This window comes from Pelodiscus sinensis, chromosome 5 (genome assembly GCF_049634645.1).
Source record: "Pelodiscus sinensis isolate JC-2024 chromosome 5, ASM4963464v1, whole genome shotgun sequence".
NCBI classification, from domain to species: domain Eukaryota; kingdom Metazoa; phylum Chordata; order Testudines; family Trionychidae; genus Pelodiscus; species Pelodiscus sinensis.
Genome location: NC_134715.1, coordinates 61,105,555 through 61,129,034, shown reverse-complemented (window position 1 = coordinate 61,129,034; position 23,480 = coordinate 61,105,555). Strand labels below are relative to the sequence as shown.

At 36.8% G+C, this 23,480-nt stretch overlaps 1 protein-coding gene and 1 long non-coding RNA gene across 3 annotated transcripts in view; one reads left to right on the top strand and one right to left on the bottom strand.

The window, feature by feature from the left end:
* The window catches only part of LOC142829617 (uncharacterized), a 62,346-nt gene extending 51,897 nt beyond the window's left edge, over positions 1-10,449 (bottom strand). The window contains exon 1 of the long non-coding RNA XR_012904201.1: positions 9,630-10,449. This is a non-coding gene — a long non-coding RNA (uncharacterized LOC142829617). The remainder of the gene's footprint in view (positions 1-9,629) is intronic.
* Positions 1-23,480, top strand: part of FSTL5 (follistatin like 5) — a 560,578-nt gene that overhangs the window by 456,596 nt on the left and 80,502 nt on the right. Inside the window, exons 11-12 of one of the 2 annotated variants that reach the window (XM_006121877.4) lie at positions 17,930-17,956; positions 21,720-21,838. In XM_006121877.4, the coding sequence (XP_006121939.3) occupies positions 17,930-17,956; positions 21,720-21,838 (146 nt within the window). The remainder of the gene's footprint in view (positions 1-17,929; positions 17,957-21,719; positions 21,839-23,480) is intronic. The other variant, XM_006121878.4, reaches the window with a different exon arrangement.

Sequence of the window (23,480 nt, the reverse complement as noted above, 5' to 3'; positions counted from 1 at the left end):
CTAATCACAGTACTGTTGATATGATCTTTGTAATGAGACAGGTGCAAGAGAAGTGCCTTGAGCAGAATAGGAACCTCTGCTCTGTCTTCATTGATCTGATGAAGGCATTCAACACAGTTAACAGAGATGCATTGTGGATCATCCTCAGGAAGCCGGGTTGCCCACCAAAGTTCATTTCGCTCATCAAGCTATTTCATGACAACATGACAGGAGAGGTACTCTCGGATGGTGTGCCAGCTGAGAAATTCAACATCTCCAATGGCGTGAAGCAGGGTTGCGTACTCGCCCCAGTGCTTTTTAACCTGTTCTTCGCTCAAATCCTCATGCATGCTGTCAGAGACTTAGATCTTGGTATTTACATCAGATACCGTTTGGATGGTTCACTGTTTGATTTGAGATGCCTTACTGCAAAGACCGAGACACTAGAGAGGCTTATCACCAAAGTGCTGTTTGCTGATGACTGCATCCTTATGGCACACCAAGAGAACCACCTGCAGACCATCATTGACAGATTTTCTGAAGCATCTAAACTGTTCAGTCTCACAATTAGGCTTAGAAAGACAGAAGCCCTCTTACAGCCTTCACCAAACAGTGCTCTTCCACAGCCATGTATCACTATTGATGGTACACAACTGAAGGTAGTGGATAGCTTTAAGTACCTGGGCTGCACAATATCAAGTGATGGATCCCTTGACAAAGAGATTATAGCAAGGATTCAGAAAGCCAGTCAGGCACTTGGGAGATTGCGTATTAAAGCTCTCCAGCACAAAGATATTCGCCTGTCAACTAAACTCAAGGTATATAATGCCGTGGTCCTCACCTCTCTCCTGCATGGCTGTGAAACATGGACCCTATACCGTAGGCACATCAAGCAAATGGATCATTTCCACATGCGCTCCTTACAATCAATCATGTGAGTATGCTGGCAGGACCGAATTATTAACCAAGAAGTGCGAGATAGAGTTATTTCCACAAGCATCGAAGCTAAGATCCTCCAGATCCAGCTTCAATGGTCTGGCCATGTTCTCTGCATGGACAAAAGCAGGATCCTGAGGCAGCTGTTCTAGGGAAAGCTGGTACGTGGTAGTCACAAACAGGGACGCCCAAGGAAGAGGTATAAGGATAACCTGAAGACCAACTTGCAGTGGACAGGCCGTCAGCCTCGACAGTTTGAACTGACTGCTGCAGACAAGATTAATTAGTGTTCTCTTACGAGGAAAGCAGTGACAAAGTTTGAGGACAACCACCGCCAATGCCTCACAGCTGCACGTGAAAGACGACATACAGCTGTGTTCTCTCCTGTACTGACAATTGGCGTCCTGTGCCCTATTTGCAGCCGCATGTGTGCTTTGACCTTTGGGCTCCAGAGCCTCATGCGTTTCCACAAATGAAATGCATAACATGTCTTCCTCGGCACCTGAGAGACAACCAACAACAACATCTCCTTTACATCACAGGCAATCAAATTTCACGCAGTCATGACTATATTGAGCCCAATAACTTCTGTTTAGCTAAAGTACATCCTTTAGAATGTCTTCAGGTCCTTATCTGAAGATATTAATAGATGGAGAATCTGCCACTTCCCTTAGTAAGTGTTCCAAAGATTAACCAACCTGGATATAATATAAGGATTAGAGGACACCAAATGAAATTAATGGGTAGCAGGTTTAAAACTAATAAAAGAAAGTTCTTCTTCACACAGCACGAAGTCAACCTGTGGAACTCCTTGCCAGAGGAGGCTGTGAAGGCTAGAACCATAACAGAGTTTAAAGAGAAGCTAGATAAATTCATGGAGGTTAGGTCCATAAAAGGCTATTAGCCAGGGGGTAGGAATGGTGTTCCTGGCCTCTGTTTGCTAGAGGCTGGAGATGGATGGCCCAAGACAAATCGCTCGATCATTGTCTTCGGCCCTCCCCCTCCGGGGCACCTGGTGTTGGCGACTGTCGGCAGACAGGCTACTGGGCTAGATGGATCTTTGGTCTGACCCAGTATGGCCGTTCTTATGTTCTTATGGATGTTAAAAAACAAAAATGCCTGTTTTCTCATTAAAATTTCTCTGGCTTTATAGTCTGTCTATTTGTACCTGTTATGCCTTTCTCTACTAGTTCAAAAAGACTTTTAGCTACTGGCATTTTCTCCCCAATGTACTCAAGTCATCTCTTTTCTGTGATAAGCTATGTGAAGAAAATTCTGCAAGTCTTTCACAGTAGGGCATTTTCTCTAGCCCTCAAATGTTTGTTCTGCATTTTTTTGTACCTTCTCCAGTTTTTCAACATCATTTCTAAACAGTGGACACCAATAAGGTACACAGTATTTCAGGATAAGTCTCTATTGCAGAATACAGAGGTAAAATCACTGTATTATCCCTACTCATTGCTCCCTTATTTATGATACCCAGGATCACATTAGTCATTTTTGCTACAGCATCACATTGGGAGCTGATATTGGGTTGCTTGCCTGTTGCGACCTCTTAAATCCTGTTCAGAATTCTTGCTTTCCAGGATACAGTTCCCTCTTCTTCATTATACATTTCTAGATGTATAATTTTGCATTTGTCTACATTAGAACACTTTTTTAAAATGTGCACAGTTTACCAAGCAATCAAGATTTGTGCAGTGTTATTGCTTTCTTTTTATCATTATTTATCACTTTACCAATCTTTGTCACCTGTACATTTTATCAGCAGCAATTTAATATTGAATTCCATATTATTGATGAAAATGTTGACTAGTATTAGGCTTATAAGCAGTCTCTAGAGAACACCCCTAGAAACGCTTCCATTTGATGATGATTTCCCATCATCAAGTACTTTACTACTTCCTGAGATCTGTCTGTTTTCTAGTGCATATTCCATTTAACTTATGCTTTTTAATATATTGTATAATGGTAATATTTTAATCAGAATTTTGTGCAATATTAAGTCAATGTGTTATAACATTGTAGTTGCCTTTACCAGCCAAGCTCACAATTTCCTTGAAGAATGAAATAAAGTTCCTTCGATTAAAACCAATTTGCCTTAAAATCTATATTGACTGGCATGAATTATAGTGCTATTCTTTATCAATTGGATAGCCTACCAGTGTTTACATTATTTTGCCTAGAATTATATCAGACTGACTGAAATCTTGTTACTTAGGTCATCTCTCTTGCTCTTTTTTAATATTATCACAAAATTACAACTTTTTCAGTATTCTGGAATTTCCCTGGTGTTTCAAGGTTTAAAAATTAACATGATGAGCCATTGATTTTTCTTAGTTAACCTTTTTGAGACTCTTTAATGAAAAATATCATCTGGTAAATATGTATGATCCTACTTATTTCTAAATAAGGAATAGAACTATTTATTTAACAATTAAACATACTATAAAGTTTGCCAACATCTATGTAAACCAAACCAAACGTGCCAGGTTTTTAGTAGCTCTAAAAGGGAATGTTTTTCCTTCTTCTCTTACAGCTTTTTTCACGTGATTTAGTGTTTGGATTAATAATCTTTGTAAGGCGTCATCTGGCCATAATTTTTTCTCCTCAATAACTCATGTCTTTGATTGAATCATTGAAATATAGGGCCCTGGCCTAACACACTGAGGTAGGACCAAGTGTACCTAGACCATCACTTACAGGCCAGACTGTCTACTCTATCCTTTTCTGTCAAGCCTTCAATAATGGGGATTCTGCATCCTCCCTTCATAACTTATTCCAGTATTTTGCTATCATCTAGTTCGAAACTTTTTCCTAAATGCCCCTTGAAGCAGATTAATTCAATTATTTCTTCTCCTAACTTCATTGGACAGGGAGAAGAACTGATCAAGGATGTCTCTCTATAACATCCCTTATCATAGCTGAAGACTATTATTAGGTCTCCTTTTCACAAAACTAAATATGTCTTTTAAAAAATTCCTTGTGTTCTAAACCTCTTATCAATTTTGTTGCTTTCCAGTATGTCCACGTTGTTTTTGAAAGCATGGTGCCAATCTCTGGGCATAATATTCATCCTACGGCTTCACCAATGTTGGGTAGAGTGGAACAGCTACCGCTCATGTTTTACATATGACAATCTTGTTAATACAATCTAGAATTATGTTTGCTTTTTTGTTTCTGCATCACACTATTCTCATATCTGACACGTTGCTGTAATGTTGCCACATTATGGTCTTGTTGCTAAAGGGTGAAGAGGAGAATTAAATGTCATCGAATGAATATCAAGCTAGAAATAATTCTTTCAGTTTAAAAGAAAGGTATTAAGTGTAGCTGAAGTTACATCGTCTTCTAAGAGAAACATGAACATGATTCTCATTTCAGTAGTCCATCATCTCCAGCAACAGCTGATAAGACAGCTGTTTCTTTTCATAAATCTGCAGTACATGCAGCTGCATTTCAAGAAGCTCTCCACTCTCTCATTAAAGTCATTGACATGAGCAGCTTCTCCATCCATCATAATGAGTGTATCATTGATTATATTATGTGAATGCCAGCCTGCAGCAGGCCCTGTGCTGACTCAGTTTAACATAGGTGTTCTTGCCAGGAGAATTACAGTCTGGTCAGCCGGGGCTCTGAAAGCCACAAGTTAAAGCCAGGTGCTCTGGCTGAGGCACCGGAATTCATTAAATATTAATGAATGTTAGTTAACTGGTGCTGACAACATGCAAGTGACAATGCAGAGAATGATCATTTTAGTACGGTTTTCATTCACTATGACACAATGAAACACTAATCATGGACTGAGGAGGCAGAGGTGGTGTTGTCTTACAAAAATTACTTTTATTAACATTAACTTACAGATTTTTCCGTGTAGTAATAGTGTTGGTAGTATATATCTCAAGCTTTAATTAACCAATATGAATTTGAATAAGAGCAACAGTGAATTTTGCATTCTAAGAGAACTAAAATGTTGGGAAGCATAGTGAAATCTGTCTTATGTGGAACCTCAAATCAGGTTAGAAAGATAAAGGAAAGCTATAGAACTAAACTAGTATTTATCACATTTAGTAGTGTGGACTAGATTAGATAGGCAGAGAATTATATGGCAAGGGAAAAGATAACCAGAAAGAAAACTATAGAAAGAGGAAAAGAATGAGCATGAAAAAGAGAAGAAAATGCATGCAAAAGGGAAACTTTCAGTACTAATTGCTATGCAAAAAACCAACCAACCAACCAACCAAAAAACCCTAGCTTGATAATAAATTATTAACAATATTTTAAATAAAACTTGTTTTTTTTTTACTTTTTTCTAATTTTTGCTGTTCGCTCAGTTTTGACAGTGCAACTAGATTAATTTCATTTGTTTATAGTCAGTTTCACTGTTGAGTCATTTCACACTCACTGAATATTATAGTATTGGGATGGAAAATGAAAATACATGTGCTCATAAAATCAACTGGTACAGCTGATTTTTTTGTTTTTGTTTGTAAATAGAGGAAACATTTCTATTGCTTTCAGGCTTTTCAGAAGCTTGTTTTACAAAATAAATGTCTTGCCTAAATTGAAAAGTGTCTCTCTTACTTTTTTTAACTAATTTACTGCCTAGACCTAAATGTTCAGGTTAGAGGTATATCCAATTATTTAATGAAATAGAAATTTGTCACATAATGTCATTATGGTATTTTTTTGAGCAGTTTAACAATATTTGATGACCTTTTGAAATTTTATCAACCATTTTTTATTCTTTAACCTCAATTACAGCTTCCCATGTATTCACTATAGCCACTGTGACACTGTCACATTCCATGACTTTTTCTATAAATCCTTTTATCTGTTCACCCAGAGCAAGCTGCAAATTATCTGCCACATGCATTCTGTGTCTTGGGGCTGTATTTAAAAAATAATATGCCTTTTCCATGCCATTAAATACACTGTTTCTAACACAGTGCCTTTTTGGAGGTAATGTCACAGTCTTATCACCTAACAAGAGGTTGTGTGATTTGAATACTACTGATTTGACAGGTTTATGGCCATCATAAGCAACCGGGCATCTCCACTGCCTACGCTTTGGAATAAGACTAAAAGCTTTTTGACTATGATCTATTGCCTGAAGTTTCCCTGCAAGACTTTATTCACCTTTAATGGAATCTTCCTGTCGCATCACATACTCAGTGATAACTATTTACCTAATTTCTATGGAGATAATTTATGCTGGCATTTCATTTTATGGTTAGGTATTCAGTGCTTAGAAGACTAAGCTTTCAGATTATATTTGTGTATATTATTTTGTGTAAATGTGCTACAGGAAAGGAATTCAGGATGGATCACTACCAGAACTTATAGAAAATAAATAAGAGAGCAGCTCACTAGCATTCATGATGAACTCCAGAATGATCATACCCATGAAAAGTTAGTTTCACTGAAATGTGTGAATATTTAAACTTTCATAACAAAATTACTGGTATCATAATATGCACACCTTTCACTGAGATGTTGTCTTTGTTACGCTATCTCAAGATATAATTATGAAAAATTAAAATCAAACAACCTTCTGCTCTGAGCAATATAATCAGAGGAAGTAATGTGGAAGTTGTGACATTTTAACTGATAAGTAAAAGCTTAATAATTAGTCAGGACAATAGATGTTAGATAATTGGTTTTAATATACCTCAAGATGAGATCAAATCATGTAGCACATGCAGGCAGAGCACCTATTTTTTTTCTTAACTCTGAGATGATGCTCAGAGAACAAAAGCGTCAGGCTTACTTTGTTAGATATATTCCATCATATGAATACCAGCTGAAATAAGCTATGGGATTTTTTAAGCGCATTCTTTTATTCTTGTACCAAGAAGTGGTAATGACACAACATTGTCCCTATCACCTAGGAATATAATTTTTATGCTTTAGAACAGGCATGTCAAACTAGAAGCCTACTGAGGGCCGCACAAATGAAAACTGATAGCTTTCAGGGCCCCCCAAGAAAATGTACTTCTATTGGAAAGTTGTAATTATTTATTATTATAGATTATGTTTTAGGTACATTTTATAATATTTTTTCAGGTTTTGTTTTAATATAATACAGTAATTTCATGTGTAAAACGGTTGTTAGCTCATATATAATCATTTTAATTTAAATATATATGTAAGGTACTTTTAAATGATTTTTATATGATACATATTTTGTTGAAATAAAAACAAGTATAGACAGTGGTTAATCAAATAGAACAGGCTTCTGTGAAAATTTGAGATACTTTGTAAGTTTGAGATTTTGCATAAACATATAATTATTTGTGTATTTGAGAGAAATCCAAGTATTGTAATGCCATTACAAAGATCAATGGTGCAACCTCACCTGGCTTCATTGAATATCTTTTTACATTTACTTAAATGACAACAAATTAAATATTGATAAAAGGAAATCTTTTTTTTACCCAATTCATTTGTGGAACTCACTGCCATTAAATAGCAGTAAGGTCAAAAGTTTGTAAGATTTTTTTAAAAGATGAAGGCTTATTGATAATGAAAACATCTAAAATACCATAGGTAGGATAAAAAACAGATTAAAACCCACTCGTGTTTCAGGTCATAGGCCAGCTAAAAACTGATGAGTGAAGAAAAATATTCCCTATCCGGGAATAACTGTCCACTATAGTTTCTTGTGGACATATATGAACGCACTCTCAAACCCTCCCTCTCACATACCTCCCTCCCCCGCTGTAACCTAATGCCTGTGTCCTGGAACCACCTCTGCCACATGCTTTTCCGTCCAGGCACTGGGATGCTCACAGCAGGTGCTGGGGCACATGTACCAAGCAGATGGTGGGATGCACTTAGATCTTTTGTAAAAGTGTAGTTGTGGGCCGCTAAAAAAATGATCGGGCTGCAAGACATGACTGCTTTAAAAGTACAAGAACAAGCAATACCATTAGGAATATAATCTCATCTTGATGCATGCATTTGTATGTACAGCTGTTGCCGATGAGATTTATCACCATATAAATCAAGCAAAGACTATATCTCCCCAAAAGTGAAATAATTTCTCAATAATTACATCATACCAATAACTGCAGTAAAAGTGGGTTGCACCTCTCTTCCCACAATTCACTAATGCTGTCTGCACTCATTTATACAGTACTATGGAGACAGGCCTGACACTTACCTAGAAATGAATTTTTAGAACTGTACATTGCTCTGAGTCCATACATGAACATTTCATTCATGTTGTTAAGAGTTTCACCATGGATGAAGAATTGTATTTGAACATGACATTGGTAGATAATGAGCCAGATAATCTAAATTAGGATCTGATATCATTAAATGTACTCAAACTTGTAATAAAGGGAAACTAAATGGTAATGAAGAAATTCTGAAACACATAATTTAAGAAAGTATTATGGAAAATGTGTACCACAGAATAAGAAACTTACCTAGTCTCCCACAGAAAGTCTGTGACAGAATTATGAACAGAAACCAGGATTCCTGATTCATGACATAAGGGAGAGCTCATCTTCTGTTAAAGTGAGTTTTGCCCACAAAAGCTTATGATACTACATATTTTTGTTAGTCTCCAAGGGTATGTCTAGACTACATGCCTCTGCCTACAGAGGCATGTAAATTAGACTACCCGGCATAGTCAATGAAGCGGGGATTTAAATATCCCCCGCTTCATTAAAATAAAAATGGCCACTGTGCTGAAATGAGCTTTACAGGAGCAGTCAACAAAGGCATTCCCTGTTGACCGATCCGCATTTTGACTGCCGCGCTGTGCCGATGATCAGCTGAGCCAGCACAGCACAGTGGCCATTTTTATTTTAATGACGTGGCAGATATTTAAATCCCCACTTCATTGACTATGTCGGGTAGTCTAATTTACATACCTCTATCACCAGAGGCATGTAGTCTAGACATACCCTAAGGTGCCACAGGACTACTCATTGACATAAGGAGAACTATTCATATTTTTCAGAAGAAAATAGGCAGAAAAGGCTAGTCTTAGCCACAGTCTCTGCAGTCATTGCTGTTTTAGTGTTGCATTGCAGTGACTAAGGCTCTTAACAAAATTATAAATATTCTATTTAATGTGTAACTTATAACCATAAACTAGAAGCTGTCGCAACTTGGTTCGGTGATGTGATGGGAGCCCCCAGGGGTTAAAGCCGACTACCCAGTGAAAACTACTGGATAATGGTGAAACAAATGATTTTTTATTAAACAGAATGATTCTTTTATCAAAAATCAAGTGACTTTTAAATGAATTTTAAAACATGCAATTGCCTAATGCTTTTACAGGAGGGAAAACTGAACCAAACTGCATTTAACTGATTACAAACTTTGTGATTATAATTCGATTATATTAAACCACTATCTCTAATTCGCTTAAGGCAGCGCAGCATGCAAGCAAAAAATACAAAAACAAAGACAATATAATGATAATAAAAAACTCTGTCCACAGCTAGCCCCTCTATGGTTATTTTAGGGCAGCTGGTGGAGTTAGTCATTAATCTACCTTTACAACTTAACAATTTCTGGGTTTCTATTTCTAACACTTATACTTGGCCTAAATACAACACCACTACACAACACAAGATTATACAATTTACACAGTGTGGTTAATAGAGCTCAGTTACACTCTACAGAATTACACAATGAAATTAACACGATTCAAATATTAACTAAACCAATAACTAATATATTTAAGCAATACTTACAAATCCAGCAACGATAACAGCATAAAGACACACTCGAACTCGGAGCATGCTCAGAACTCATGCACCCCTATCTTTGACTCGAAGGGTGGGGAGGCAGCCTCAGGGTGATCAGTCCTTCAGCCGGGCAAAAAGGATATGTGCCCTCAACACACGGAACCTCTCTGAATGAAGGGGTCGAGGGTCTTTTATAACATAACCTGATATCCGGTACCTTATTAGGATTTGTTCCCTGGCCGGGCCTGATAGGCTGGTAATGAGGTAATGTGCAATATTGCCCTATAGGATTTTTCATGATGCCTGCCTGATGGCCCCGTGAACAGTGCCGGGTGTGGGCATGGTCAGTGTGCATGGCAGTTGCGTCTAATCTCCCTTTGCCTACCTCCCTACCTTCAAGGACCGGTCAAGAGAGTCTTATTTATCTCTTGCAGCTGTGCTCTATCTTTTCATGCTCACCTCCCTGTTCTTAGATGCCTGCAAGGTTAAATTCTGTTCACAGAAAGCTTCATTGTGCGCTTACAAGTTATGCTTTTTCAGAGTGTGTCAGTGGCCTACATTTTCTGTGAGGGTCCTTTGTGTGGCAGAATGGGCAATGCGCGTGCGAGGACATGGTCAAAAGGACCTGCTCTGCAACACAAGCCATGTGGAGCAACTAATAGCACTTTATAGAAAGTAAAAGAGAGCAGTGTATAGCTGACTAATATCAATGATGAGCACCAGACCTACTCTGCTTCTGAAAAGCCAGGTTCACTAAAAGGAGTGAAATATTTAATCTCTTGACAGCAAGATTATGTGTCATAATATGCATTGAAATGATATCTTTCTTATATTTGGTTACACTAGCTAAAGATAACACACACGTCCCCCCTCCCCCGCCCCCCCCCTCCCCCCACAAACACATGTAAAAAATTTTGCTTGGTTTCTGGTTTCATGACGAAGCAAAAACTCCGATTGGATTCATTTAGAAACATTGAAAATTCTGTGGGTTTCAATGGTGAGCAGAAAACCAAATGAAACCTGATGGTTTTCAATGCAACATTTAAATTGAAATTCATGTGGTATGAAGTAATGATGATCACAACTAATGAAAACATTGGAAAGTTACTTTGGGGAGTCAGAGATCTAGAAATCAGATTTTGAGTTTAATATCATAAGGTGTTAGGAAAGATCATCATTTTTTCTCCACTTGCCAGGTGTCCAGTGTGAAATTATGTTAATTTAATATAATAAATTGCAATGTTGAACAATTAATTTCTTACAAGATATGTATAGAAACTGAGAAGAGAATTTGGTATCTTTATGATTAAGATTTTCTTTTTTCCTTCTATGGGTTTTTTAAATCAAAGTGTTCAGCCAGTATAGTCATTCTGCAAACTTTTCTAAAGTTAATATTTCAGTTAATTTTAACTTAGACTACATTCAAATCAGAACAACATAAATGGCTTTGAAAATGTTTTGTTTAGTCTGCAATTTGAAATACAAAAAGGGGGTGGTGGTGCTTATTTAAGTATAAGCTGTATACTATAGGTACAGAAAAATGATAGTATTTTAGTGAGGGTAATAGATCTTAAAAGTCATCAGTCATTTTAAAATGATAGCCATTGAAGAATGTGCATCAAGACATAAAACTGTTCTATGGAAAAAATGAAACATCATTTTTAATACAAAACAAGTGACTTTTCAGATTCTCAGTGGCCTCATCTTGTGTTTTAACTGGAAATATAGTGTTGATTATTGATATTTGGCAATATGAAGATCCAGTTATATTGCCAAAGAAAGTTGTTAATTTAACTGTAGAATAATTGAATTGAATTTAAAGTAACATGAAAACCAACAAGGAGTATCCCACACTTTATTTCTATCCTCTGTGAATTCAATATAAATTAATATAATCTCATATGATGAGTCAAAAAATTCCCAACTGTTAGGGAGAGATTTAAGGAAGCTGTCAAGGTCTCCACTGATTATTTAAAGCATTGGGAAAAAACTGAGAATCCATGGCCATGTTTACACTACAAATAAGATCAAAGCAGCTGCAGTCCATCTTCTAAGGTTCGAATTAGTAGATCTAGTGAAGACACACTAATTCCCATCAATGCCAGTAGTCCTCCTTCTACAAAGAATAAGGGAAGTCAAATGAAGAGTGTGCTCCCTTTGACTTCCCACAGTGTGGATGTTGCCAAAATTTGAGTTAAGATACCTCGACTTAAGCTACACAATTAACGTAGTTGTGTATCTTAATTTGAACTAACCCCCATATGACCTATAGCCAATCTTAAACATGAAAAAAGTAGAGCAGAGGTGAACTAGCCTAATTCACTGTTGATGAAGAAGGAGGATAAGCCCGTCTAAATAGCAGATAAGCCTGGGTTCAGCCTTGAAAGAGAGTTCACATGGTAGGCAGATCTGCTCTCCTTAATAGGGTCAACCAGATCCAATGGAGTGATGGAAGGAAGGGGAAAGGGAATTGGCAGAACAGACTGTTTGAGAAACTAGTCCTAAATGGAAAGATGGGACCCACCAATGGTATGTTGGATGACCCTGTTTTGAACTGAGTGTGTTTTCCTGATTCCCTACATAGTTGTAGGACTGAGGGGTACGTTGGCCAGCAAGCCACAGCACCACTACTCTGGATTGTATCAAGATAGAAACCTACCAGCACAGCTACCTCAGACAAACACGGCTACATTTCTATCACTATTCAGCACAGTAGGAGTGACTTGTGTGGAGGGACCACCAGAGGGTGCCTCTTTGAGAATGTGGCACATCATTTGAAGATTGTGTTTTGGTTGTCTTAAGGAGGTCTTATGACAGAGTGAAAATAATGGCAATAGCTTGGTGCTAGCACAATATAGCAGGAAACTTCATCTTTGGAACAATGTTCTAGCACTCTCTCCCAGGAGTAAGTAGCATTTTGTTTTTCTTGTACAAAGGGTACACGCAGTTGCATTTTATAAGAAGATTAATCTTGGACAATCTGCAAGATGCTAATGATCTATATATAGGTAACTGTACAGCTGCCTTCCAGATAGAGAGAGAGAGAGAGAGAGAGAGAGAGAGAGAGAGAGAAGTGACCACTAAAGATGGAAGATTAATAAAAGGCTGAATTATTGAAAAAAAGGTTTTCAAAATGCAGTGTAGAAATATATTGCCAGAATATGTGTTGGGAAAATGGTGCTCATGACAAAAGCACAGAAATAAATTTATAATTTATACTTGCATCATATTTTATTTACTTATGTCATCTTTTGTAAAAGCTGATTGTGTAAGTTTTGCTAGCCATTCAGAGTTTCTCTGCCTGCATATAAACATCTTTGGAAACACTGCAAACTGATTTACACTGCATTCTGATTATGTTAAGAACACTTCTTATCCAAAATTCTGGATGTTGATCAGTATTATTATTTATGTAACTGTACCCTACACACCTTCTGGGTGTGGTGTACTGTCCCATCTACTGGCACTGAGCCCACATAATGAGAGAATAATGAATCTGCTCTAAAGCCTTATCTAAGTCTTATCTTTCCTGAAGTTATAGAGGTCATGCTCTAAGTTCCAGCTATCCCAGATCTGATTTTGCCTGCAGATGATTGGGGTCTGTTGGTGTTACATAACTGTTTAATAAGTCATTTTAATGCATTAAACACTGCATTTCCTGTCACAAAAAATACATGCCTGGAAAATGGAAACTTTCCATTTTAACATATGGGAAGAATTTTCATCCACGAATATTTATGATAATCATGCAATGTGCTATCTTGAGCCCAATAAAAATGCAAGAGTTGTGTGTTGGGGTCTGGATCAATGATTAGTTTTCATTAAACTGAAGAACATGTTCCTTGTAGTGTCTTCCATCTGTAATGCAGATGTGGAGGATCCTCCATAATTGGAATCCTCATATCAGGAATATCTTAAAAATATGCTATAGCTCAGATATAAGTTGTGGATTTAATGCATAAATTATTGGGTCAGATTCTTTGTCCTGTGCTATCCGAGAGGTCAGATTAGATGCTGATAATGATCCACTCTTAAAATGTATGAAATCTGCATTTAATATCACAATGCACCTTTAAAAAAGCAATGTTAAATCTTCTTCCTACTACAGTTTATCAGGCTTAAGGTTATTTTCAAACTAGCAAATCAGTTTTTCTAAAGCTGAGATATTTTTCCTTTATTCATTTTTGTCCTGTTTTAACAAATATAGAGACCATGTGTGTCAGTTTGCATTAACTAGATTCTTTATATTCTGTACAGAATGTCTTACTTGCTGTGCATTTGTTAATGTCATGTCCTTACCAGTAGTAGAAATCATTGGGGAAATGGTTTTAATTTTCCCTCCCCCATGTTGCGCTTCCCTAAAATTTATTGTTCAAATGCAGGAGTTAGAGCTCAGCGCAGGAGGCCTTGAATACATTTGAATCACATGCTGTCCTTCCTTAAGAACATCTTTGGAGAGGAAAACTAATTTTAAAAAAATCCTCCAATTTGCTCTAGAGAGACAGTTTTTCAGTCGTGCAGAGAAATGCTGCATAACATAACATAGGCAAATTGAGCCCACAAATGTTGCAGATTCTGAATGTTCATGCATAATAATCTCCACCCATAAAATCCTGGTGTATCTTCAAGAAAACCCTGCTCATCAGTGTTCCTCTCTGGAACCCTTTTTGTGCCCTACTCCCCTTCAAATGTACAAAGGGATTGTTAAATGTTTGGGTGTTAACTAATATGTATTTTTTTTCTTGGAAAGATTGAGTTACTGGGGTAAATGAAATGTAGAGGCTACGCCTACATTGTGCTTTCTTGCACAAGAACATATGCAAATGAGGCATGGTGATTAATACTTAATGAGCTGCCATTTTGCACAGTGTAGACTGCTCTTTCTTGTGCAAAAGCCCTTTGCGCAAAATGGCGGTTCATTAAGAATGCAAATGAGGTGTAATGATAGTCATTGCTGCACCTCCTTTGCATATGTTCTTGCAGAAGAAAGCACAATGTAGATGTAGCCAGAGTGTTTTTCCTTATTTTGTCTCTTCTGCCTGCTCACCTTCATGCTTGCATCTCCTTCACCTGATGAAGCTCCATTGTAGGTTGTTAGAGGAGAGGAACTTTTAAGGAGTTAAGAGAAGGACAATGCTTTATTGATTGTATGGGTCAAACCTCCCTTGTCTATCACCCTTGGGACCTGAGTGGTCCCAAACTGTGGAGTTTGCTGGACAAGGGGAGGTCAAGGCTCCATACCCATATGTAGGCTCTGCTCCTGGCTGGGACTGCGCTTCTTGCCACTGCCTCCAGTTCCTTACTATGCCAGCCCTGCTCGGGGCTGCAAGCCATACTGTGCCAGCCCCACTGACTCCAGCCCTGGCTAGGGATGTGCTCTCTGCCACCAGTGCTAGCCAGGATTGCATTCCTGACTGCCAACTGTGCTGTGTTCACCCCACCCACTCCCATCTCATTAGCCTTGACCAAGGCTGTGTTTCCCACAGCACCAGTGTCAGGTGGGGCTGTGCTCCTCACCTCAACAACCTCAGCCGCAGCTGTGCCCCTGACTGCTGGCCCTGAGCCTCTAACCCTGGCTGGGGATGCACTCCCCACTGCTAGCCCATCCTGGGATGCTCTTCTGAACCTGACCAACCAGGGATATCTGGTCTGGCAATATCCATGGTCCTGCCAGACCATGGATGTTGCTGGATCAGAGTCCAGAATTTTAGAGGTTCAACCTGTACTCCTTTTCTTTAGGGACGTACACCAGTCCTCACCTTCCTGGGCAGCAGAACTATGTTTATCTCACTGAAAATATTCTTTAAGTAGAAAAAAAACACCCCCAAACCAACCTTTTTCTCTCCATTATCTGCAGTAATACAATTTTAAAAATATATTTTATACCATCACCATTTTTTTTCTATTTGCTCTCATGGTGTCAAGTTGGTTTCTTATTTCACAAAGAGAATCAGTCAATAAGACATCAAGCTAATATTCCCTCCTTACATTAATGCAGCTTTATAGCAAAAGGACTAGATCTGCAGCAAACTGTTAAACTGTTTTATACAAGGACAAAAGAAATATCATTTAGCAGAACAGCCAAATAGCTTCCACATGAGTAGCCAAGTAAAAAATATTGTACCTTATTCTAACAGAGGCACATTAACTACTGTGTTCATGGTTGGCAATCTAATATCACACTGCAAGCCAAGCTCATTTTGAGCTGTAAACATAGAGCCTGGTTCTGCCCTTCTCCCAGTTGCTGGATAGTAATTCACTCTGCACATAGTCCCAGTGAAAGCAGCAGGATACGTGGGAACAGATCGTGAGCTGGTGTAAATTGTCATATCTCCCCTGAATTCAATCTCTTTTTGAAATAAGCAGCCAACCTCGGATAAAAAAAAAACAAATATAAAAAATAATTATTGAGGGAATATGTATAATTGTCTTGACTCTACTTTGGCTTGATTTATAGTTTAAACCAATTAAGAGGATTTGCCCCCTTTTACAGAAAGGTCATAGTGCGAATAAAAGGTGGAAGAATCAGGACCATAATTAGTATTTGAAGTGTATAGCACATTAATAGGTCACATATTGAAGATAATACAGTGTTGAAAGTTTGAAGTTGCTGTGCACTCCAGGGGCATTTAACAAAGACAGAAAAATTAAGAACATTTAAACCTAGTAAAGTTTATATACATACCTACAGTGATATGTTAATAATGTATACATCTCCGATGTGCTCATATAGAAGTGGGAAGCTTTGATTCCAAAATTCAATAAGGCTACACTGCAATATTGCTAGCAGTAATTCACACTTACATAAAAAACTTCATCCATACACCTGAAAGTGCTGAATTAGGACAAATGTTATTCTCCGGTGAGGATGGGGAAATGGAGTGTTTAAGTACTATGGCTAAGGTCATACCACAAGTCATTACTACTAAGCGAGGCAGTTTGTGAAATAAAATGAGGAGACAATAACATAATATGGAAAACCCAATAGCCATATTTTCTGGAGCCTCTGAATGGTGAACTTAGAAGTCTAATGGCATTTTCCACAAGCTTACAAGCCCTTTTGATTTCTGATTTTTCTGTCCCATTTTTTTTTAAATTTGTATTTATTTGTGAGGACAATTATTTTTCAAGGATTTTTGTGTGTTTAATCAGTTTCTTCCACTGAAGGCAGAGTTTTAACTATTTAGAATGTATACAATTATGTTAGATATATTCCGTTCCATCAGGAAGAAGGGGTACCAGTGTTTGTATAATTAATATGGATCCATCCAAGTGTAAAATCACTTAAAGGAAGAATTTCAAATATGGCTAATGATGCCATGTAAATGTAACTCTCAATTCATGAATGTTTGCCCCACAAAGTTATTGTCTCTTTGTCCTGGTCTACACTACGGAGTTATTTCAAAATTACAAGTGGAACATCCACCTTACCAGGCTCATTATTTTGAAATAACAGGCCTATTATTTCAAAATAATAACTGCTTTCCACAAGGAATACTGCTTATTTCAAAATAGTTATTTCAAAATAGCAGTTGTGTATATACTCCATTGTTGCTATTTTGAAATACAGTGTAACTACTCCCCACAGTCATTAAAATAATTACTCCCTGGTTCTTCTTGGGGCTCTAAGTCAAGGTAGGGAGTCCACATTAAAGGAGTCTGCCTAGGACTAATTTTGAGGCTTCCCTGTAGTGTGGGCATGCTATTTCAAAATAGTTATTTGGGGAGTTATTATTTTGAAATAAGTTATGCCCTTTCTTACTTCTCTTGACATCAATGGCAAACATACCATTCACTTTGCAGAATCAGGATTCATGTTTTGACAGTATAAAAGTAAGGATGATTTTAAGTGCCTCTTATAAATACATTATTAAGTGTGTATCAGCACTTTTTTCTCAAAGAATTAGTTCTTCAAAATTCACTATTTGCACTATAAACATTGGATTCAAATTGGCTTCAGCTATAATCGTATTAATATTTCTAAGAACACAAACTTGAGATTTGTTGTTAGTAATGGAATATTAAACACACGCTGCATTAAAAGACTAGAAACATTGATTGTGAAAAACATCTTATAACATCAACAAAAACTTGTATAAGTCATAGCTTTTCCCATTTTGAAGTACAATAGTTGCATTTGAATCTTTTGTTCAATTATTCAAATCACTGTTATTTTATATATACATAAATTCTTTAGTTTATGCCCCAGAAAATGTAGCATCTTAATTATTTCAGGGACTGATTTACCATTTCATGGTTTTTTTTGTTGTTCATTTGTCTCTTCTGTTCTTTCTTACATGCTGCAGTTGCAAACATATTGTGGCGAGAGGAAGGTACTAATACATTATTTTTTCTGTAGTATGATATTTTTTCATTTGTGCTTATTCCATTTCTTGTTGGTACTTCTTTTCATTTTTGGAACTTTTTTTGTAAAATATCATGTTATTTTAATCCCTTTATATAAGCATGTCATTGTCAACTGTTTTTCATTATTTGAATCAAATTAATAATTTACAACAACTTATTTTTATTGTTTGTATTTAACTTACATTTGTGTAATGCTAAGGCTTAAATGTGTAGGAATAAGGAAACTCAGAGTTAAAACTGAAAATCCAAGTTGCTTTGCCCTTAAATTGTCCTGTTGATGTTATAAATCTTTCAGCCATTCAGCTTGTCTGTAGTTAGAATTTTGGCCACATGGTGTGACTCATTTGTCAAGAGTATCATCTTGTGCAGCTCCCAGAATAATAGAGAATTCTGTTTGGTTAATTAGTTAATGAAACAAAGCAGCTTCTTGCTATAACATTGTGACTCTGGGGTGAAATTTCATGACCTTTTGGAACCTACTCTGAGGGATACATATTATAGTATGAAAATATAAAGTATTTACTTTAGAACATTATTGTCTTCTGAAGCTTACTTTTAGGTATTTTTCAGGTTCTGAGTTCACTGCTTTGATATGACAAACCGTAGCAATATCTAGGCACAAGGGAAAATGTTGATGCTCAAGTGTTAGTTTGAACCTTTATTCTTAACCCCTAGTAGCCATATATTCAATTAAAGTTACAGGGAAATTTTCAAATATTTTCATAAATGTAAAGGGTTTTTTTAGTTACTTTCTATGAAATATTTTTGGTAGCTTAGATTCTCACACAGTTTGCTCTGTGCTACCATGCTCTTTTGCCACCATAGATGTTGAAGGATGGCTCTCAAAAACATTTTTGTGACTGAATTTTCTATTCCATAGAAACCAAAGTTCAAAATATAATATTTGTTTTGGAAATGGCCTAATTACAAAATAGTTCTTAGTACATAATTCTTTATATTGCCGAAGTGCTTTAAAGATATTAACTAGTTCTTTCAACACCCCTATTTGATAGGGTCTAGCATAAACTCAGTCTGTCCATTGATCTATGTGGAGCCAGTGTATGCCAATTGGGAATCTAGCAACAAGAGTTCAAGTGACTTTTTCAAGACCATAATAATAGTCATATGTTAGGGTTCTTTTTTCAGTTGGCTGGGACTAATCACCCTCTTAGCATTCTTTGCAACTTTAGCAAAGAAGTTCTCTCATTTCTTGTCTTCTACAGAACTGAGCATATTGCTGTCCCTATTTGACTGCTGAGTATAAGCTTAGTGTAAGTTTTTAAAGACAGATCCTCTGTCATCTTCTATGATTAGAGAGTATCAACCACATTTGAATTCTTCTATAATAATAGTTATTAATAATAAATAATGTGCCACTATGTGGACTGGTGAACACAGGGTAAATATGTCCCACTGACTCTTATAGAGCATTAGGAGTGCTATTTGTGGACTGAAAAGGTATAGTGACATTGCTGTACCCAAATACATACTCATTGTCTCCTATTGTTTACAGTCTCTGTGCCTTTAAGAAGTGTTAGGTTGGCAGGAAGGTGCGAGCAGAAACCCAATAATGGCAACACCAGGATGAAGTGAAATTTTGACTGCTCCCTTCCCATTCTGTTGCAACACTCCCGCATCCTTTCCTTTTCCTTTAAGCCTGATCTTTACGTTATACTCTGCCTTAATTGCGTTGTGTGCTGACAGATTAATGCAGGTTCTCATGTTTGTAGTTATTGGTCAGCATAGATACATCTTGAACTTGCAGCAATTATATGGTATGGTCCCTGACAACTGGAGAGGGGCAAGCATTGTTCCTATGTTTAAACAGGGAAATAAACAGGATATGGGAAAGTATAAGCTTATTGGTCTATCTCTGATACCTGGAAAGATAGTGGAGCTAATTATTAAACAATCATGTTGTAACCTCCTACAGTGTAGTTACATAGGATTATATGAAATAGCCAGAGTGCATTAGTCAAGCCCAAATCATGGCAGACCTAATTAATGGTCTTTTTTGATGGGATTAATGTCTTAGTGGAGAGGAGAGAGCAATAGACGATTAGTTTAAAGCTTTTGCCTCAATCCCACATGACATTTTCATAAAAAACCTAGGAAAATGTGGTCTACTTGACATTAATATATGGTGGATAAACAACTGGTTGAAAGGCCAAACTTAAGAAGTAGTTATCAGTGGTTCACCTTCAAACTGAAGTGTAGGAGCATAAGCTTTCGTGGGCAAAGACCCACTTTGTCAGATGCATGCAAAGGTGCCACAGGACTCCTCGCTGCCTTTTCAGATTCATACTAACATGGCTACCCCTCTGATACTTCACATCAAACTGAGAGAATGTATCCAGTCCACATGGTCCCATATGGGTGTGTTCAGGGTCCAATACAATTCCATACTTTTATTAATGACTTGGACAAAGGAATAGAGAGCTTATAAAATGTGTGGGATGACGAGTTGGGAGAAGCTGGAAGTGTTTTGGAAGATAGGAATAGAAATCTAAGTTATCTAGACAAATTAAAGACATGGTCTGAAATAAACAAAATGAAGTTCAATTAAGACAAGTACTACAGAACAGGGAATAACTGTGTAGGCAGTAGTACTACTGAAAAAGATCCAGGGGTCACCGTGGATTACAACTTGAATATAAGACAGCTGTGTGAAGCAATTGTGAAAAATGTGACTATAATTCAGGAGGGATTGGGTGTTGTTTTTAATACACATGGGTTTTACGTGGCACTGGTGAAGCCTCATCTGGAGTCGTGTGTTCAGTTCTGAGTGCCAAAGTTTAGAAAAGATGTAGAGAAATTGGAGAGATTTTAGTTTATGGAGCAGAATGGAAAAAAAAGGCTTAGGAGAAGGTAAAAATGAGCAGTTAGCCTTGAGGAAAGAAGACTAGAGGAGAGGAGAGACTTAATAACGGCCTTCTTATATATTTATAAAGATGGGGATGATGAGTTGTTCTCCATTTCACTGAAGGTCAAACAAAAATATGCATCAGGGCACATTTAGGTCAGATATCAGGAAAAACTTACTAACTGTAAAAATAATTAAGCACTAGAATAAGCTTTCAAGGAAGATTGCTGAATCCCTGTTATTGGAGATTTTTAAGGACAAGTTAGACATACGTTTGCCAGGAATAGTCCTGTCCTATACCTGGTCTTGCCTCAGAACAGAGTGCTGGACTGGAAGACTTCTCATGGTGCCATCCAGACCTACATTAAATTAGCATTGAAGTGGGTCCCCTCTTCTTCCACCATGACTTTCCAATAAAATATAACAGAGGTTATCTTCTTCAGAGTACTGAAAGAATTGTGGTATATAATAATGAATTACTAAAAGTCAGGAAGTTTCATTAATGTATTATAGAAAAGGAAAAGTGAAAAAATTAATGGAATTTATTTTCATTTGAACCAATGCAAAAAAACCACACAATCATTTTAATTAATGAAGCTGTTAAAATGGTATATATTTCTAGGTCTGTGTTAATTAAGTCAACTTCAGGGGAAAATGTGAAACCCTGAATAATATCACAGCTTTTTCATGTTTGTTTTAACTAACCAATTGAAGATGTATCGGATTAGCTTTATTAACATCATGCATATGAATAAACTGATCTCACATCAGTGATATTGTATAGTGATATGGTGAGGGCGGAATTGAGGAGGAATTCAATTTCTAATGGTCTAATTTTTTCATTTGGATGTGTTTGTGTTCCTAAGGTCTGGGAATTGGCAATATGTTCTATGTTTTTTATGAAGATGGAATCAAAGTGATACAACCTGTAGAATGTGAATTTCAGAGACATATTAAGCCCAGTGAAAAACTTCTTGGGTTTCAGGCAAGTAATTTATAAATTTATTTATAGCATTTTTTCCCTCACTGATTCTTTTCTTTTAAAAGAGAATTTTCAATTTAATGCTGGTCAGGGTGCCAGCATGATGACCATGGAAAGTGAAGTCTTCTATATATTCCTTGATCAGGTAATTGCTACAAACCAATGTACCTCAATGCTGAAGTGATCATTGTTATTGGGGGAGACTAATCCTTCTGCTGTGTCTAATTCAAACTTCTCATTTTATCCTCTCTTTCAGATCTTCTGTTCCAGTTCAGCATTTTCACCTTTTATTTCTTGGACCCTCCTTCTCTTTCCTCCCACTCCTTTCATCTATCCACTCCCCCTGTCTTCTTCCACTTTCAACCTCATATCTTTCTTCATGTCATCCTTTGTTATTGGCAGGACCCTGATGCAGCTTTGTCAAGCAACCTCCCTATCTTCCTTCTTTAAGGCGACTCTCTAGAAATTTTTTGCAATGTTAATCTTCAAATATGTAATGTCCCTTCTGCATATTCTGTTTCTATTGCTCTCCATTTTATTTATCACAATTAGATTTTTAACTGTGTAGATCCATGACCACTGCTGATGTAAATTTTCATAGCTCCTGAAAGTTGAATGACATGGTTAACACCAGAAGATCTCTCACTGTGGATCGCAATTAGAGTTGACATCACCAGTCAGCAATTATCTTTGCAAATAATTGAGTTCCCAGTTTCATCCATTTTTCTGTGTTCATTTTTTGTGTATGTTTGTAAAGTATTGTGTGCATGTGGCACTATGTAAACAGTAGTCTAATCTCCACATCCACTCATTCACTGAGAAGATGAACACTTTTGATAGAAACCTTTGTGTGCTTGTATCTAAATTAACTCATTTTGTATAGTACTTTATGGAGGCTTCAAATGGTAATAACTCTCACTGCAGATCTGGATTTGACTGATGACCTGTAGATGAAAAATTCAGTCTAACAATCTATGAGCAATCCTATGCAGCATTTTCCAATTAGCAAAAGTACATTCAAGTAAAAACAAAACAGTCTCTATGGAATGTGCCTCTTCAGCTGTCATTACAGAAGTCAAAATATGCAATATGCAACAGCAAGCTATATATTTTACTGTGAATAATTATACTTTCAGCAGCTAATCATGCCTTGATTTGTGCTGCTTAAGTTTAAATTAGGTTAACACTGCCAAAAATAAGCCAAAGACCTGTCTTCATGGATGGTTAATTCAAAGGCTGATTATTTAAGAAGTCTCTGAAAATGTTATTGAGTTAAAATGAAAATGAGAATAGCGTATTTTAAATGTAATTCATGTTTTATTTAAGAATTTAATGATTTTCAGAATGGTTAATGTTATAGATAAGTAAGTTTAATGAAAGAAAATCTTATTTCTTTTTGTATCTTTCCATTTCCAAAATAACATTCTAATTAAGCCAAGAAAGTGTTAGAATGACTTTCCTTTAAATAGCAACCAACTTGGTCTGTTTGTAGAATGTATCTTGATTAGGTATACAATTATGAGGTACTACATGCATATATAATTTAAAAAGTGGGGACTGTAGATTTTGCCCTTAAATGTGTGGGTCAACTCCATTAACTTCATGATAGTGCTACATGTTCATCGGAAGATTGACTTTTCTTTCC